Source organism: Homalodisca vitripennis, chromosome 4, assembly GCF_021130785.1.
Source record: "Homalodisca vitripennis isolate AUS2020 chromosome 4, UT_GWSS_2.1, whole genome shotgun sequence".
Classification (NCBI taxonomy): domain Eukaryota; kingdom Metazoa; phylum Arthropoda; class Insecta; order Hemiptera; family Cicadellidae; genus Homalodisca; species Homalodisca vitripennis.
In genome coordinates, this window is record NC_060210.1 from 96,839,348 (window position 1) to 96,859,585 (window position 20,238).

At 34.2% G+C, this 20,238-nt stretch overlaps 1 protein-coding gene across 1 annotated transcript; it reads right to left on the reverse strand.

Annotated features, from left to right (window-relative positions):
• Positions 1 to 8,849: 8,849 nt before the first annotated feature.
• On the reverse strand, positions 8,850 to 11,362 carry LOC124361127. Its single transcript, XM_046815162.1, has 3 exons — positions 10,922 to 11,362; positions 9,786 to 9,947; positions 8,850 to 8,906 (listed from the first exon to the last, which is right to left on the reverse strand). The coding sequence occupies exons 1-3, from the start codon at positions 11,360 to 11,362 to the stop codon at positions 8,850 to 8,852; spliced, it is 660 nt and encodes a 219-aa protein (XP_046671118.1).
• Between the last annotated feature and the right edge of the window lie 8,876 nt (positions 11,363 to 20,238).

The window sequence follows — 20,238 nt, forward strand, 5'->3', positions numbered from 1 at the left end:
GCAAAAAGATACTAAAAAACGCCAAGAAGCGCATGTCGTAGGTTTTTATTTCGACCCCTTCCATTAACCAGCTAACTATAAGCGAGGCGTCGCCTTTGATTGGCCTCTAACTATCACAAGGACACAGAGAACAAAGGCAACAGTTGTAAACCCGTTAACAGAGTATACTACCAGAAATACCTGCTGCTTACTGTATGCTTACTTACTATACCCACAGACCTTTTCTTGAGAAATTAAATAACTTAATTTACCTACATTTTGACATCACTGATTACATTCTAAAATATTTTATAATTTCTCCCAATAATATTTTGTTCTCCCATTTTTAATTTCCTATGTAGCAACATTTATCACCCCTTTGTTTTGTAAGATAGACACCGTATTTAATAAAATCATTTAGATAATAAAACCCAATTAAACTATCCATAACAAATCATTAACCAAAAACCAAGAAAATAAAATGGGAGTATCTTTGTTGGTTCAAACACTATTGTCCATTATCTGATGTTTCAATTCCACGTCTTTGACATATAATAATTTTACCTTAACCATTGCAATGTGCGGAGCAATAATCAGTTGACCCTTGTCCACTAGTTATTGATTTTCCTAGAACAGCTGATGAGGCCTAGGTCTAGATCTTGCCGATGAAGTTCGCCGCCGAGAGGGCCCCGACAGTGTGCCGGCTCAGCTGTAGGTTGTCACGAGCCTCGTATCGTGACACTAGTGCAGTGATCGCGTTGTTTAGTGGTTTGGTGGAATGTGATCATCATACGTTGTACATAAAACAGTTAACCCATCCATTAATATTGTACAATACCATTCTATTAAATTTGTAGTCTGACCAGGGCTGATAGATTTTGAAATAATTTTGTTTCACTTTAAAAGAATTTTAAATTTAGTCAATTCTTCTTCATAAAGCAATAATATTTGTAATATTCCATTATATTTTTTAACTTTACCGTGGTATCCAATCGGTCACTAAATGTAAACTCCTAACTATTTTGTTATTTACTACATGGAATAGATCAACATGGGTATTTCTTTCATTCACATTCATCCGACAAAGATAAATACTTGGAACACATGGGAAAACGGCGGTTTAGTTGCCTCATATTATTTACTAACCTTTTTACCCGTTTCACTATTTACACATGAATTAATACATTGCTGCATTTTACACAATTGCCCGTCCCATATTTTCCTACCTTCATTATGTAAACTAATTAAAATATTACTTAGGTATCGGATATATCTTTCACACTTATTACCTTGGGGGTTGTAAGGTATAGTTGTGTGAGTTTTTATTCCCCACTGAAATAGTTTATTCCTAACTTCTTCACTAGTAAAACAAGCCGCGTTATTCTATACAATTATTTAATACAGCCCAAAATTTTAAAATATGTTGCCATCAACATCAATAAAATATGCCTGAAATAATTTTTTCGGAGTAAATCAACCAGTGACGTTCAAATTGGCGTCCACTGCCATCCTGATGTCGTCGTTGTGTAGCGGTTCAACAATATCGACGCATTCTTACTGCACCGGACGTTATTATGTGATTTTCATTATTTCTTAAATATACATATACATTTTTAACTTTGTTGATTAACATTCTTTAATTCAGGATTTTTAAATACCTCACTATATTTACCTTGCTTATGTTTATGTCTATATGTCAAACTGTCATCCAATAGGTTTTACATATTAAAATGCATTTACTGTTTCAAACAAAGTCTTTAATATAATTAGTTTTATAGCAATAAATTTATATAAACGCTTTTAACTCTGTTTATTACAATGTTCTTTAATTTATAATTGTAAAAGCTTCAATACATTTGCCTTGTTAACTTTTATACCAGTATGGCATTCAATACTTAATCACAATAACATTTATATAAAACATGTCAAATATAGGTCAAACTATTCCTGTTTTGAAAGCAAGTCTAACTGTAATACCACTAGAAAAATATATTTACACAATTTTAAAGTTTAATTTATATATCTTCAACATATTTTGATTTCATTGTGAAATAATGTATAGTATATCGAGCAACCACTGGAAACTGCAGTTACTAAAAATTAATACGGACACTAAAAAATTATTATATTCTCCAGTAAACCTTAATTTCAAAATTTAAAATTTTTGTAGAGAATAAGATAGCATTATAAACAAGCGTAGTAGCGCAGTTCAATGTAGACAGATCCGCAAGTTCAACATAATCCCTTTACATAGTATTTTATAAAATGGGCATCTTTCTATAAACATATGTTATATTTAGATCAAAGGGACAAACAGATGTCGCACGCTTAGTCTACATAAACCCGAGGATTTGAGCATTAAGTTGGTTTTAACACGACTCAGTTGAGTAACATTGAATGGAATTGTATTGGTATAAAAATATTCGTTATCCAAACGTTGAGCCTCTAGGCCTTAAGGGGTTAGCAATGAACGGAAGAATCTTGCTATTGATATTAGGATAAAAACAAATATATTATAGAACGGGTTTTAACATATACCATGTTAACAAAATAAAACACAGAGAAATCATGATCAGTTTATAATACCTTATTGTTAATAATAATACAGATCCATTTCAAAGAAGAAGGAAAGAAATTGCGAATGTAACTGATTACTGACATGTTTGGAATTAGGCCTACATAAAAATAAATTAAACACTTTGAAGTTTTGTTGAACAATTGTCTTTGATGGATTTCATCGAATAAAACATGTCTTAGTAACGCCCTTGAAGATATGCCACCTAATTTTATACGAGTGACAGTCCTTTCTGAGATAACACCAAGAGATAAAAAAAAGTCGGCGGCGAAGAAGGTTAAAATGAACTCTTTTTAAAGTTTCGACACCAAAGAAATCCTGACTTCAAAATGTAGTGTAATTTAGGTGAATCAGGGAAGAGGAGATTTTTTAAATCTCTCCAGACGTCTAAGACTCCAGATTCCAGAAGTTAAATATTTGACAGTGTAAGACCTCAGAAGCTGCCCTAAGGGGAAAGAGAACTGGAGCTAAACTCGACATTGACACTGAATCATCCCTTCCCCCCATAGCTTCGTTATGTGTAGAAAACTCGGTTGCTCTACCGAACTTAGTGATCGTGTTTAAAACGTGTCAATTGTGCACCTGATGAGATAATAAGAATACCTGTTCACCTATATTAGATGCTATCACATTCAGACGCTACACTAAGAGGAAGCTGAACTGGAGCTAAACTCAACATTCACATATATTACTATACTATAAATATCAAATTTATTAAAAAGGGTATATTCTTTTCAGAAGATTTGTATGTTATTACAAGGATTTCTCAACACACTGATAATACCAATGGTATTATATTGTATCCATGTTAAGTTGGTTTTAAATTTTTAATAGTAAAATCTCTAAGAACTTGTTACGGATTGAATCACAAAATAGTAGTAGTGTAATATAATTCGAATTAATATTTTTATATTGATTTTGCTGAAAATATAATTACATAAAACTATTATTTAGTTTTTTATATTAGTCTGTGCATTTAGTGTATAATCTTTGAGACCAACTTGTACTCGGCTAAATGAGTCAAAGTAAGGTTTTTATGAAGGGAACTCCATATAGTATTGGCAAGCGCATAACATTAACGAAAGTTCATTTGAAGGTAATTACGATCGAATATTAACCTATAACCTCTGGAAATATTTCATATAATGAATTAATTTACCAGTCGTTTTAATTTTTAATACTTTGTAATTAGACGAAGTATATTAGAAAAAAAAACAAGGTTCCGAAATTCCAATACATTAGCCTTACATTACTAGCTTAGAATAAAGTTATATATTGAAAACCAAAAATATCTGAATTCCGAGAAAGGAATTTTATAATATTCCGCGGAACGTCAGAGTTCTCGTGGCAGTGGAAGTCAGTACGTGCAGGATTGACAGTCAGCTAAATTGCCAAGCTTAATCAGTTTATGTAACGACCCAGAGACGCTCTGCTGGCATATTTATTCCATTCATTTAATTTAAAACACTTTCCTGACTAAATTAACGTGCTTAATAGGTTTCGTAAGTAATTTTGTTATTGTCAAGAAGTAAAATGGGCGAGTGACAGTATAGCAAACAGTTTCAATGTTATAAAAACTACATCTAATGGTTCACTGCGCTTAAGGTCACGCTCGTGGAATCTGATGTATTGCTAGCACTATCTTACGAAAAGCTTACGGTTTGTAAAAATAATTTTTACATACATTATAAACCAACTAATTCTTTAAGAGCATTACTATTATTGTATATATTAATACAGTATAATATGTTATTAGATTGTGAGACAGAATTAAAAAACCTTCAGCTAAAGTGGAACTTTCCAATGGCCAACATGAAGTAAGAAGCAATGTTTCTTTTCTGTAATACCTCGGTATAAACCATCTTCAGTGTCCTTATGGTTACTGGTAAAAATTTCTGGATTATGTGTTCTAACCTAACTATCACTTGTTTCCAAATTAGTACTAAACAGATTGTTTTCTCTTTGCCAAACAACCGGTTAAACTATACACTGTCATAACGTTTCAGGGATGAGGATTGAATACAACTGAGTTGGCTTGTACAGTACTGCATGCAATCTCTTGTCAGGGATTAGGGTTAAATACAATTGAGTTGACTTGTACACTACTGCATGCAATCTCTTGTCAGGAATCAGGGTTAAATACAATTCAGTTGGCTTGTACACTACTGCATACAATCTCTTGTCAGGGGTCAGGTTAAATACAAATGAGTTGGCTTGTACACTACTGCATGCAATCTCTTGTCAGGGATTAGGGTTAAATACAATTGAGTTGGCTTGTACAGTACTGCATGCAGTCTCTTGTCAGGGATTAGGGTTAAATACAATTGAGTTGGCTTGTACACTACTGCATGCAATCTCTTGTCAGGAATCAGAGTTAAATAAAATTCAGTTGGCTTGTACACTACTGCATACAATCTCTTGTCAGAGATGAGGGTTGAGTACAATTGAGTTGGCTTGTACACCACTACATACAATCTATTGTCAGGGATGAGGGTTGAATACAATTCAGTTGGCTTGTACACTACTGCATACAATCTCTTGTCAGGAATCAGGGTTAAATACAATTCAGTTGGCTTGTACACTACTGCATGCAATCTCTTGTCAGGAATCAGGGTTAAATACAATTGAGTTGGCTTGTACACTACTGCATGTAATCTCTTGCCAGAGATAAGGGTTGAATACAATTGAGTTGACTTGAACACCACTGCATACAATCTCTTGTCAGGAATCAGGGTTAAATACAATTGACTTGACTTGTACACCACAGCATACAATCTCTTGTCAGAGATGAGGGTTTGAGTACAATTGAGTTGGTTTGTACACCACTGCATACAATGTCTTGTCAGAGACGAGGGTTGAGTGCAATTGAGTTGGCTTGTACACTACTACATACTATCTTTTGTCAGGGATGAGTGTTTAACACAATTGAGTTGGCTTGTACACTACTAGGTACAATCTCTTGTCAGAGATGAGGTTTGAATACAATCGAGTTGGGTAGCACACCACTACAGTCAACGTCTTGTGAGGGATGAGGTTTGAATACATTGAATAAGTTAAGCAAATGTTTGTGCTTCTTATTATTAGACGGATTTTATATAAACTGAATGTTCATGAATATTCAGCATGAATGTTCAATACTTTATATCCCTCATACATAAAAAGCAACTTTTCTGGGCTCTAAACTTTAAGTGCATGTAATGCACCCCTTCTCTATTTATTTAAAACTTTTTGTCTTCACAAGCAATGTTTCGAATTGTTGTCTAATGTTTAATAATATTTGAAACAACTAAATTTATAACATTTTTACAGTTACCATCTATTCTATTATGAATTGACTATTTATTTGTTAAATGTAATAATTTTATGAATATTTGTATGAAATAAACATAAGGTTAGACAAAGATATTTCTAAGTAACTATACTCATGGTTAAATCTGAAAATTAGGAGTATATGAAGACATTTATTATGTCAGACCACCTTAGTCCTTACTCAACGTTTATATGAGATAGTTAAGGGTAGAACCACTGTTAATTGTTAATTTTTTTAGACAGACGAACGAAATTTGGGAAATATATATACAGTGTGAGTGAAAATTACGGATACACTCTGTTTAGTTTTTAACAGATACAGATGGAGGGATGGAACTCGGGACACCTTTCTAGGAAATAGAAGTAAACAATGTAGTCACTGTTAAAACTTTGTCTATTTCCCCAAAATGGGACGGTGCTATTTGAAAGGATATATTGATAAAAGAAGAAGATCAGTGGAAACTAGAGCTTTCTATATCAATCCAGTATAAAATGGCAGATTATTGAATTTAATTAAAAATTAATTGATGAAAATCAAGAACATGCATATTCAGAAGTTAAATAACTTCAATATCTTCGATAACTTCAATAGGCAACCACTTTCCTTACAAACTCAAACCTGTTTTCACAATTAATACCTGCTATAGGGCAGGCCACTCTTATCTTAGGTTGGAATTTTATACTTAACGTTGAAATGGAGTGTTTAAGTAAACAAAGCGTATTATGATCGGGACTACGGAGACGGCATAATATCTTATGATGAAGTAAGACATTTATTTAATGACACTTATCCCAATCAAAACCCTGTATCTAAATCAGGAGTAAAAAAAAAAAACAATTAAAAATCTGCCAGGAAACTGGCAGCGCTAAAGACCGAAAAATGGCTACAAAGCATTTTGCAGTCTCTTGATCCTCATTCCTCAGCAAAAAATGTTTTTTAAATATTAGTTACATCTCAACAAACATAAGTTTATAAAGTTTTACGTGGCAGTGGTTATAAAGCGTACAAAATCCATTTAGTTCCATGAGCTAAATGAAGACAATTTTCGTCGTCGAGTAGAATTTTGTGAAATTTGGTTACCAGTAATTTAAACTCCCCCAAATATCCCACTTTGGGGAAATGGTTTGCAATTGTTTCCTAGGGGGTTATCCTGATTTTCATTTTTGAATCTTTGTCCATTGAAGGTTGATCAAGATCCATCCATACTTTTAACTTTTTAAATTTCAATTTACTGGGTTTTATATATATATATATATATATATATATATATATATATATATATATATATACAAACGATACATAAAATATAAATATAAATAAATATATATATATATTTATTAGCAATTATTAGTATTTTTTAAGTGTAGGCTAATAGTAATTTTTTTAAAAATTTTCAATGATACATACAAGACACACATTAGACATTGAAGATTTTCTATTGAATATCTCTGTTAGCCAAATAAAGACAAAGGTTTGGTTTGCTCAAAATTAATTACCGAGGAAAAAGCATAATTTAATTTAAATTATGTTATGCTTTGGAACTATTAATACGTGTGGGGAAGTGCTCTATTCATACCCCGCATTAGACAACACCACGCGGCGCACGCACCCGAAATGAACACTGAGGATTTGATGAGTAAACATACGAGTATTTAACACACATTATTTTCACAGAATTAAAGGTCGCCTGTCCCGACGCTTTCATTTTAAAAGATCTTTCTTTTGTAACAAGCCTTTTCTTGTAATTGGGTAGCCAGTTAAATTTCTAATACTGGCTGGTAACACGTACAATACATGTAGTATTCCTGCATTGATGCATTATTGTTTTCTAACAATTTAAACGTCGAATATTAGAAAAACATTAATCTAATTAATTTTATAAATAATACAATCAAATATATTACACTGCAGAGAAGTAATCAGCCAATCCGAAAGCGTAATCCTGCTTTTTGAACGACAGTAATACAACTGTACACTTTGAGAGGTAATAAACTCCTTTGATCAAATTAATTCTACTAATTTCGCTCATCATGGATTTTGTTATGGTCCTTTACAATACTTATTTATAAATTTACTATCTAAATACTTCACTAGGATGTGTCATGAGTGAAAAAGTAACCTTTGAATTTTAAGTATTTATAAATACATGTCAGCTCACAAATAACTAGTATCTTAAAATTTTCATTAGTTGAAATTTCCTTGTTTTGAAAATCTTATAGGTCAGAAGGCGAAGGTGTTACACACACAAGTATTTAATTTTGTCCACAGTTTTGTATGAAATACTTTCACTTCTTATTTGCTTAACTAAGGCCGGCCACACACGTAACGGTATACATGACAGGTAAACCTGTACAGGTCACCTGAGCAGGCAAACCGGAGCGTATGTGCCAGCCGCTGCAGGCGAAAGTGCACAGGCGAAGCGACCTGCGCAGGTCACCTGACAGGAACGGAGATTTGGTATCTTGTACATGCGCAGTCGTCAGTTATACCCTAGACCTGAGCGTGTGTGTGAGTACGTCCGGTCGCCTGCGCAGTAGTTTTGTTTAGTTCAGGCTTCTTCCTGTGAAGAGAGTGTCTTTTGTCTTTGTGTTTTGTAGTTAGCGGACTATCTTGTGGCTACTGGTGCTAGTGATGTCGAGTCGTAAACGCAACCAAGTAATTGAAGAGTTTATCGATATGTATAAACTCGAGCCGTGCCTGTGCGAGCGGGTAAAAAGTAAAGAGTATCACGATCGCGAAAAGAGAGATGCAGCTTATGCGAAACTTGTGCCCAAGTTGAATGAACTGGAATCCGATGCAACAAAGAAATCTGTGATTAGAAAGATTAATAGTTTACGAAGCAATGTGCGTAAAGAGAAAAAAAAACGGGACATGTCAATGAAGTCTGGTGCATCAGCAGACAATGTGTACGTATCTAAATTGTGGTGCTTAAATTTGTTCGATTTTCTTGGTGATCAAGACATTCCCAGTGCATCTATGTCAAATTTAGAGGAAGAAGATGGGAGCGAGATTGAGGAAGTAAGTACCAGACAGATCAATTACCTAGTTAAACAATTTATTTGAACTACACTTTAATTTACAAGTTAAATGTTAAATTAGACGTTGATTAAATTTTGAATGGTAGAATAAAACAAAACAAGTTTTATGACAAAATTGATATGTATTAATGTATTGTTTGTGCATGGATTGGTGAATGTCATTGACTCAACTAAGCTAAAAATATATATTCACTCCATAATGATTCACTTAGTCTTTAACTTGAATTTTTGTTTCGAAGAACACGTTGGTCTTGCCATGAAAGTTTGCCTTCATTGACGAAGTAGGTAGCAAACTCCTCTCTGAGATTTTTCGGCCACATTTAAATTCCCTAAGCTCGCTCGTTGTAATGCAATCATATTCGATTCATTGGTATCTAACCCAGCATTAGTAGTAGCGTCATCGTCATTCTCTTGATACGTACTGTTTGGTGGAGCGTAAATGGTAGGATGTGTTTGCATCAAGAAATTATGCAATGCACATGTTGCCATTACTACCTTTACTATGTTCTCTGGCTCCAAATTGATTTGAGTATGGAATATGCGAAATCTGGAGGCTAGTATTCCAAACCCTTTTCCTGACAACGTGCCTTGCCCTTGAAACTCGGTAGTTGTAGATTTCTTTTACAGCTGAATCTAGTTGTGCTTGTCTGAAAGGTTTCATCATGTTAATTGACAGGGGAAATGCGTCATCTGCCACAAACACGTAAGACAACTCTTCGAAATGTTCAGTAACATTGCATGGTTTTGGGATCTTAAGTTCATAACTCTGTAACTTTTCATAAAACTTAGTATTTTGAAGAACACCTCCGTCAGAAACACGCCCATTGGTCCCAAAATCCACTAAAAGGAACCGATATTTAGCATCAACTATTGCAAAAAGTACCATACTGTGTCTGCCTTTATAGTTGTAATAATATGATCCGGAATCCGCTGGAGGAACTATGTCTATATGTTTGCCGTCCATGGCACCGAGGCAGTGGGGAAAATTCCATTTCTCTTCAAACTGTTCAGCAATCACTTTCCATTTCTCAGTGGTGTTAGGAAACTGGAACAAAATTAAATTCATAACAACTGTTCTCAACGTGAGTAAACAATGTTTAAATTATGGGTTTCAAAATCAAGGATAAACCATTAAATCGACAATTTCCAAACCAATGTAAAAAAGAGTATTTTGTTCTGTAAAAATTGGATGGGTACACCTAGTACATAAATATTTTTTTTCAGGAGGACGTTGGTGAAGCAGCTACAACACCGAGCAGAGAAACATCAATCAATAGCGAGGTCCCTTCGCCTGTGGTCCCAAGACCCAACTCAGATACACGTGCGGTAAGCCTACCTCCTTATTCCCGACCTAATTTGGCAAAAAAAAGAAAGTTGAAGACTTGACAACTGGTGTCTTAGTCTCAGTCAGAGACCACTTTCAGAAACCATCACGCCAAGACGACAGATATGATATAATGGGCAAATCCATTGCAATGCGAATTAGGGCATTAGAGAAACGCCAGGCTTTGATCGTAGAAAAAAGAATCAACGACCTCCTTTTTGAGGCTGAAATGAGTACGTTTGACGTACCTAATACTGGCTCGTACAACTACGAATCTTTGACCAACACCCCTGGGTCAAGTAGTAGCACAACGAGTCCTGTAGCAGCTGTATCTTATGGCCAATATCCACAACAAACTTCAACAGCTGAATTTGTTAGCAATGACGTTATTCCACCTCGTCAATCAATGGCAGATTACTTTGCTAATTATGACAAAAATCAATAGTCTGTTTTGTTTCTTTATTTATATTCAATGTCACTAATAAACATTTTTGTTTTACCAAACAGTTCTTTTTTATGTTCTACCCACTATCAAATATCATGTCTCTGTACTCAGTTAAACATTCCCTTTAAAAACTGTAACGTTGCTATGAAATAAAGTAGAAATGTTTAATAACATGTGTATATTTCAATTTTAACCTACCTTGACATTTAGAACATCAATAGAATATTCTGTGCAATATGGCTTGACGTACCTGTAAATAGACGATTTTCAGCACTTTATAGATGGCTTCACACGTCTCTGGAATTATTTTGCCTAAAGCTTGTGGTGATATCAACGTAGAATACTTGAGACACTCGTACGATCGGCCCGTTGCAAGGAACCTCAAAGTCGCAGTTAATCTCTCATGGGGAGAAATCGATTTCCTCATAACCGTGTCTTTCTTTTCAATTAATGGAGTCACGAGTAACAACAGCTGTTCATAGGCGTCTTCATCCATCCGCAAATAATTACGGAAGTCTGAAGGCTCACCACCCAAGTCTTTCAATAATCTTGTATGAGTGTATTCATTTCTTTTAGTAAGCCACTTTTTACTCCACATTTTACGTTTAAACTTCTTCTTCTTCTTACTGTTTAAAACCACACACAATCCGACTAAAGCTATCATATCATCTTCATCTTGTTGGCTCGCCATCTCTCAACTGAGCTAAACGTACGGTATACCGTTACGTGTGTGGACTCTAGTTTGCACAGGTATACATGACAGGTAAACCTGCGCAGGTTTACCTCTCATGTATACCGTTACGTGTGTGGCCGGCCTAATAACGCATACCAAAAGTATTCGGTACAGGTATGTAGCCTAAATGTTATCTGTATATAATCACTAATAGTAAACATCCTCGTGATTAGCTGCTGCTCCGTCAGATGATTATAGTAAATACTGGAAGTTAGCACCAACTTTGAGGGCACAAACACAAATGGTGGTTCTCAATAACAATGTTGGAGATCATTAGAATAAGTCAAACACAGAGTTCAGTTGGCTTTAGAGTTGGCTTTAGTGACCGCCTTACTGTGTAATGCAGAAGAGAAATATCCAATTCAAACCGTGGAAACATCATTACATGAACCGGGATACTGAATTCAACTAGATTATATTTTACATATAGCAATAGGAATGTGGAAAAGGGGTTCCAGGACATTTTTAGTAATAAAAAGTATAGGTAAAACTTCGTTTCGAGATCTGTAATATGATCACTTCCTTAGTGCGATAACAGTTGATAGAATGGTCCTAAGCACTTGATATAGTAGGTTATCTTTTAGTCTAAAGAAGATACCTGTGGGTTTTAAAGTCAAAAGGCCTAAGGGTTGTCAGTTTTTCTGTCTATCTGTCTGCTCGTTAACAAACGGTAGATAGTGAGAAAAATAGAAAGATAAGGTATTATAAAAAATTTTAGAATATAAACGGTATTACGGTTTTAAATTTTAATATATATATATATATATATATATATATATAAATGTAAATACATAGTAAATTATTACACGCTTGAACTTCAAATAAGATAGTAGTTAACAGTCATCATTTGTTAACATTGAAAAAATCTATGTCACAACTGACGAAGGAGTATCTACAGCTGAACGAAACCTCGCCATAATAACTGGCTAGGAGAATTCTAAGTAGAAAAAAGCATTTCTCACAGCAAAGTTGCAAAGACTTGGCATTTTTTTAATGGATATGCTTCTTACTGATAAAATCGTAAATAGTTCAACTACATGTAATGAAATTAGGAAAATCCCTTTCTGGCAGCTTAAATTTTTACCTGAAACAGTCTTAGTAACTTCTTTTGTAGTATGTAATCTAGTCTCCTTTTACGGAGTGAGAAACCCATTTTTCATTTGAATAAGCAGGTAGTTGTTAAAACAACTTCATTATAAGGAATTTAAACCGTATTAAAAAAAAAAAAAAACGGTGGTATATTAAATGTCTATGTATTATAAACAAATTTGGATGAAACATTTTCAACATGCACGATGCATTGAAGTTTCTTTCGAGATAGACATTTATATTTTTTGTAAGTGAAATCTTATCAAATAAAAATCTACAATGTTACGGAATTTTTCAATTTAATTTCTTGTAAATTGCCAAAATATAACTGATAGCTGAAAGAAGCCATTCGCCTGCATGACAGTCGGCTTTAAAGGATACATTTAAGCTCTACCATTTCTCCAGGCTTTTCTCATCTAGTTGATGTAAAGTTTTCGAGTGATATTGCGGAATTTCTTCACAGAGAACCGTCTTTTTTAAATACTACTTTAAACATAGTTAAAAAAAAGGTTTTTTCATTTTTGCATTTCATTTTATATCTATTGCAAAATATATCTCTTCTAAGTATGATCTATTTTAGGTGTTAATTATCGGCACTTTTCTAAAATAACGCATTTTTTAATTCCTGTTTTATCTTGTCTCAAATTTTGATAAAATTATGGAATACAGTTTATCACTAAAAGATAATCATATTTCTGGAAAAGTATTTTTATGTAATAGTTTAAATTTTATACAGAGATTGAAATGACGTAATTGAGAGACCGGAGAAGTTTAATTTAATTTCTTCCGAAATTTATTAACCATGTTTAGAAATATGGGTTTATCTGTAAAAAGGAGTACGCCACATGCTTTCACGTAACAGCAGGCTTCGTTGAAGTTGCATGTAAAGTTTCAAATGCTCATTTCATCCTCATAGTTAGGCTATTCTGTTATTATGTCATATATGTAATTTGTTATGATTATACTAATAAAAATCTATTTACACATTTTTATCCTGCAATTTTCTCGTAGATTTTGTGGTTACTCATAAAAATTTAAATGTTCGATAACACAGACAAAATGGTGCGAAATTCACCATCGTCAAAGTTGAAGTTGCCAAAATAGAATGTAGCTCATGCAAAATTAAAAGTGTATATGATAGTTGTCCTCGAAATATCTTGTGGACAGACAAACATATAGGCAGACAGACATAAATGAACATGATGTAGTCCTTCAAGTTATAGGCTGAACGTTAGAGAAGAAATGAATTTTTCTTTCAATTATAAAATCCACACTGAGACTGTAAATATCAGTTCTGCAATGATATATCCATTCCAAATAAAACATTTATTCCATGGTTCACTTTAAAAAGTCTTAAAAATATTCAACTACTTTCGCCCATGGCATTAAAATTATGTATTCCATGTACTTGAATGGTAATTGTTAAAATAAAAACGTAGGTACAATAAATTTTAAGTGATAGCTGCAATGAGCATTTGCTATCGTTCAGCGAGTACAAAAATCAGAAACACTACGTTTCAATGCCTGCAATGAGATATCTTCCTCAGGTGCATAACCTGACACATAGATAGATTGAAACATAGATATCTAACACATATCTACAATCTATCAATGGTGGTGTAGGGAAATGAACCATTATTAAAGTCTATAGCCTAACTCATTCTCTATAAATCCTCCTCAGAGATAGACTTTAACCAACGCTCAGTCGGTTTCTATAAAGGAGCATGCATCAACATTTTGCATGTACATGGTTTAAGTGAGCCGCTTCCTGTCGAAAACCATGAGGAAGAATCTTGGAGTGTCTCCTTGGAAAAAGGAGAGACCAGCTCTGAACCCACCTCCCTCATGGAAGGCAGGGGTGGGACGCCCTTGTGTTCTAATAACTGCCTTTAACACTTTGGGAGCCCCACAAACTCCAACAGTCGTCACCCACAGGTTAGTGATGTGCCGCTCCCGGAAATGCATAATTGTCCAGATGTAATTTTTGCTATACCCAGTGCAGTTTCAACTGGAAGGTAAAACCCATCCACAAGTGAATCATCCCGGGAAACCGTGGCACGATTAGTTATGTAGTTAGTCCGGGCCCCATCCAAGCTGGACGAAAAACTTTTGTCGGCACGCGACAAGCATGCGGTGCAACGCCGGAGACGCGAACACCAGAGTCACACGGTGAGACAGGCATACCCTAGCTGGATGTTCACACGACATTGTCGGTTTTTGCAACCGGAGACAAACACGTTCATCTTAGGTCGTGAGACAGCAGCGACACGAAAAAAAACATCTATCGTTACAGCCGACTCCTCCCGTTGTCTGTTGAGAGCACTGCGGTGGACACTGTTTTTTAAACGGGAGCATCACCGATAGATCTTTCGTCGCCCAGTTCAGACGGAGCCTAATAGATCAGTAAAACACTTCATAGATTGACTAATGAAGGATCAGAAAAATATATAGCTGAGTTACGATTGCAGGTGAAAATCATGTTGAAAAAACAATTAAAAGGGTTAAAACACACACAAGGATGGCTGAGATGACCTTACCTACGAAAAAACTGAAAGAATATATATATAAAAAAGGTTGTTTAAAAGACATGTTTTATACAATCTTTGGTTGTGGTAATTGAAGATCTGAATTTAAAGTTTCAATCAGTTAACACATTCTTTACGTCTTCTTAGTTCTTTTAGTTCCATGGTAAGACTGAAGAATATAATCTGACAAATATGAATATAACAAAATGAAAACCAAATCTAGCGACTTAATTATAAAGTATCTGGACGATCTGCAAGATAAATTATTAGATTACTGTATTTAATTCAAAATCTTAAGTTAGTATATACCATAAACTTTGGAAACTTTTGAATTTTCTGTTTAAAAAGAAGTTAATCATAGAGATAGTCGAGCCTCGAGTTTATTGCTTTATTTTATTTATTTATTTATTTTATTTATAAACAGTTGTTTTACATAGTCTTGGCCTCACCAAGTTCTACAAAACTTGTCGGTGAGGACCACTTGAAAAAGTAAATAGAACACATTGATACAAATATTCAACTTTTAACTTTCTTTTAATTTACTAAACTATAAACTCAAATTCGGCGGTTTAGGGCAGGCACTAGCTTAGATATCTTGGTATGTGTGGTAAATTTGATCGAAACAGTATAATTTTTTTAAATAACACTTAATAGTAATAGTTAAAATCAAACGCATATTTGAGTCCCTAAAAATCCTAATTAATTCTTCCCTCAGCAACGACGAATGGCAACCCTGTCATCAGGAAATCTGACAACGCCGGCTACCGGAATTCCCAAATCTCCTTATCTCTAAACAAATAAGCAAATAAAACCTGCCCTCAGTCAAATTCCAATATGTTTCTAGAGTGGACAGTGCGGTACTCAATCCGCTACTCGCTTTAACATGACTGAGGAGGTACGGGAACTCCGGCGCGCGGTACTATGTGTGTGCTCCCCTTGTAGTGTTCACGGTGTCGGTGTTTGTGTGCGTTAGTTATAGTGTGTGTCAATGCTAGTGTGTTTAAATTGTCCAATTAGGTTAAATATGTGTGTGCGCAACACCGTGCTGTGGTGCTCCCTGTGAGGTTTATAGCCATTCATCGCCACTAACAACGGAGAAAGAAACAGAAACCATAAATAACATTCTTAAAAAACTAATAAAAATATGAAAACTAACATGTAATCAATTTATTTTTAAAGCTAGAGTATCAACGGTACAACAAAATCTAACACCAAGCATAAAATACAGATAAACCACCAATTAACGATTTACAATAAATATTTAACATATAAATAACAATGTCAGAATAATTTATTTACTTCCAAAACTGTGCTCTCAAAGCTTTAAACATCAGTGATTAACACTATGATATAATTCAAATAGCCAACAATATAATCTATAAATAGATAACGAGTAACAATAAATTATCAGAGAAAATAACAATGTTAACCACTAATTAACGATTTACAATAAATATTTAACATATAAATAACAATGTCAGAATAACTTATTTACTTCCAAAACTGTGCTCTCAAAGCTTTAAATATCAGTGATTAACACTATGATATAATTCAAATAGCCAACAATATAATCTATAAATAGGTAACGAGTAACAATAAATTATCAGAGAAAATAACAATGTTAACCACTAATTAACGATTTACAATAAATATTTAACATATACAGAAAGTAACAATGTCAGAATAACTTATTTACTTCTAAAACTGTGCCCTCAAAGCTTTAAATAACAGTAATTAACATTATGATATAATTCAAATAGCCAACAATATAATCTATAAATAGGTACCGAGTAACAATAAATTATCAGAGAAAATAACAATGTTAACCACTAATTAACGATTTACAATAAATATTTAACATATACAGTAAGTGACAATGTCAGAATAACTCATTTACTTCTTAAACTGTGCCCTCAAAGCTTTAAATAACAGTGATTAACATTATGATATAACACAAATAGCCAACAATATAATCTATAAATAGATAACGAGTAACAATAAATTATCAGCGAAAATAACAATGTTACAATTAATATAACAACCCGTTCAACTGCAGGCCCACGATACGCAGTGTTCAGTGTTTGTGTCACTTGTCACGTCATTCAGTGCACCAGAGTGATGTCCACTGTGTATATATGCATATGGTATATATCAAATGTGTGTCAGTGAACCAGTATTTCACAGTGATCCAAAGCAAGTTGTCGGTGTTTCATCACTATTACGCCATTGCGGTTTTCTTTCTCAGGTAAATCTCAGTTTAATTACATTTCTAAGTTTAATAGCCATAGTTCAATACATTTTTTGTAAGTCTTTAAGTGTGGTATATTCTCAATTTCATCCGGCAATGCATTAAATAACTTTGGGACTATATAATTCGGCAATCTACGCCCGTACACGGTGTTGGGAATAGGTGTGACATATTTAATAACATTCCTTGTGTTAAATTTCCTTCTATACTTTTTTTTAAATTCCATATTGCCATAATATTTTGTCATGATATTTAACGTGTACAAACCCTTTGGCGTTAGTTGTCCTGCATAACTGTACATATATTCTCTTATACCTAAGTTTTGATGAAAGCCGTTACCAAACAGTGCCCTTAAACATTTTTTTTGAAGACCAGCTATTATATTTAAATGGCTTACTGCTGCTGTTCCCCACACAGATACACCATATCTTATATGTGACTCAATCAATGCTTTGTATACTGATAGTTTTGCATTCTCACTAAGTTTATTTCTAAGTTTATGCATCATGGCAGTGCCGGGACATAGCTTTCTGTGCAATCTACTCACATGATCACTCCACGTTAATTTATTATCTACAATCAGACCTAGATATGATGTACTCTGAACCATGGCTATATTCTCACATTCACACAAGCTCTGCTCATGCAGGCACTTACAGCTATGATATTTAATACTTATATCAATATTAATTTTCATGTTCTTAGGACATATATGCATGATGCTAGTCTTTTCTTTGTTAATAATAAGTCCTTTGTCATGACTCCACTTAGTGAACTTCTTAAATTCCTCCTGTAAAATATCTTGTACTCTCTGTAAGTTTTTATGCTGTGTCACCAATACCACATCATCTGCGTATGCAAAAATCTCACACATTGTAATTTTATTCAATATTTCGTTTAGATAAATATTAAACAGAGCTGGTCCGATCTGGCTTCCCTGAGGCACCCCATATTTTGTATTCTTCTCTTCACTCAGCACGCCTACTGCTTTAACGACAAAGCTTCTGTCCTTAAGATAGCTTGTGAACCATCTGAGGTAGGGACCCTTTACTCCTATTTTGTACAGAGAAGCTACGATATGACTGCATTCTACAGTTTCGAAGGCCTTAGAAAAATCTATAAATAAGCATAAGCTATGAAGTCTGTTATCCATTCCATAATTCAACACGTTTACAAACTCCTCCAATGCTTGAACAGTACTGCGCTTTTTCCGGAAACCAAATTGCCTATCATTTAGTATATTATTCTCTGATAGATATTTATTCAAGCTATTTAGGACATATTTCTCCAGTATCTTCTCTATAGAGGGCAGTATAGCGATAGGTCTATAATTTCTAAACTCATTCTTGGATTTATTCTTATAGATCGGTCGGATTACAGATTTTTTTAGGCAGTTTGGAAAATCACCTTGAGAAATTGAAGTGTTAATAAGCGTTGCTAAGGGTTCAGCTATTTTCCCCATTACTATTTTCAAATCTTTCATTCGTATGTTGTCTATACCTGGGGATTTGTCAGGGTTCATATTTTTAATTAAAGCCATGATCTTTTCAGGTGTCGCTTTTGGTATATAAAAATTATGTCTTAGCTCTTCGTTGGTCTCATTTCTAGTGGAAATATTTTCTACATCTACATACCCACAGAAATGCTTTAGATTATCCACTCCTTCAACATAGTATTGAGCAAAACCATTTACAATCTCAATTATACTCAAAGTTTTACACATGCCTATTTCAATAGCTGTATCTACATTCCCTTTTTTGTTTCTGCCTAGTAAAAGGTTAATGTTTTCCCATACTTTCCTTGTGTTATTTTTGTTTCTTTCAAATATATTTTTATAGTAGGCATTTTTTTCTTTTTTAATCATATTGTTCAATCTATTTCTTAATCGTTTATATAAATCTCTATGTCTATGGTTTGAGGGGTCCCCTTTCCATAATCTAAATATTCGATCTCTTTCCTTTAGTAAATTTAGGAGTTCTTGATTCATCCAATGTTTAATAGGCCATTTACTACGAGCTTGACTCCGTTCTCTGTCTCTCCCACTTTTCCTGTCTATTGTAATCGTGCTTTCCTCATAAATCTTTGCAAATTTCTTAATAAGTTTATCAAATCCTTCATTCACAGTATTATACCCGTCCACTGTCCATTGTTCCTCCTCCAGCCTTATCCTTACTTGTCTATCATTTAGCCTTATAATTTTTCCATTCTCTGTGTCTCCCTCTCTTCCTCCAGATAGTTCTATCCTGGCCACTACCGGGTAATGATCAGAGATCTTTACTTTTACTACGCCCGTATATATTCTTTCCACAGGTCTTTCCAGCGAGTAATAAATATGATCGATGCATGATCTGACTAAACTTCCTACCCTTATTTCTTCCCTTGTATAGTCCCATATACCTCTGTCTAGGCCTAGGTCTGCTAGTACCGCTTCATATTCTAAGGTATTTAAATCATTGCTAGTCATTGTAGTATTAACATTTACATCTCCTATCAGAATCATATTTTTATGAATTTTAATAGCAGTCAGGGCCATATTAAACTCTTGTGTGGCCAGCTGGAGGGAAAAACCGCTAGATGATGTGGGTGGTCTATAAACTGCGTGTAGTGCTACTTTGTAGTTATCTCTCGACCCTATCAGCTCCAAATCGACTGTGATATGTTCATAAGTGCTAATGTTATCCAGTGTAATGAGTGAAAAGTTAAGAGTGTTTGCATTAATAAACATTGCCAGTCCCCCTCCCCCTTGTTCTCTCTTAATTTACTTACTCTAGTATAACCTGGGATATTGAATAGGGCTAGCTCGTGTTCGTCGCAAGAAACCTCTGCCAATACTAGCACGTCAAACTTTATTTTACCTGTCACCAAATGCAAAATTAAAGTATCCCAGTGCTTTATTAATGACCTAATGTTTAGGTAGACTATGTCAAGACTGTGAACTTTCCTATTTACTGTGGTATACCACTCATCAAAAT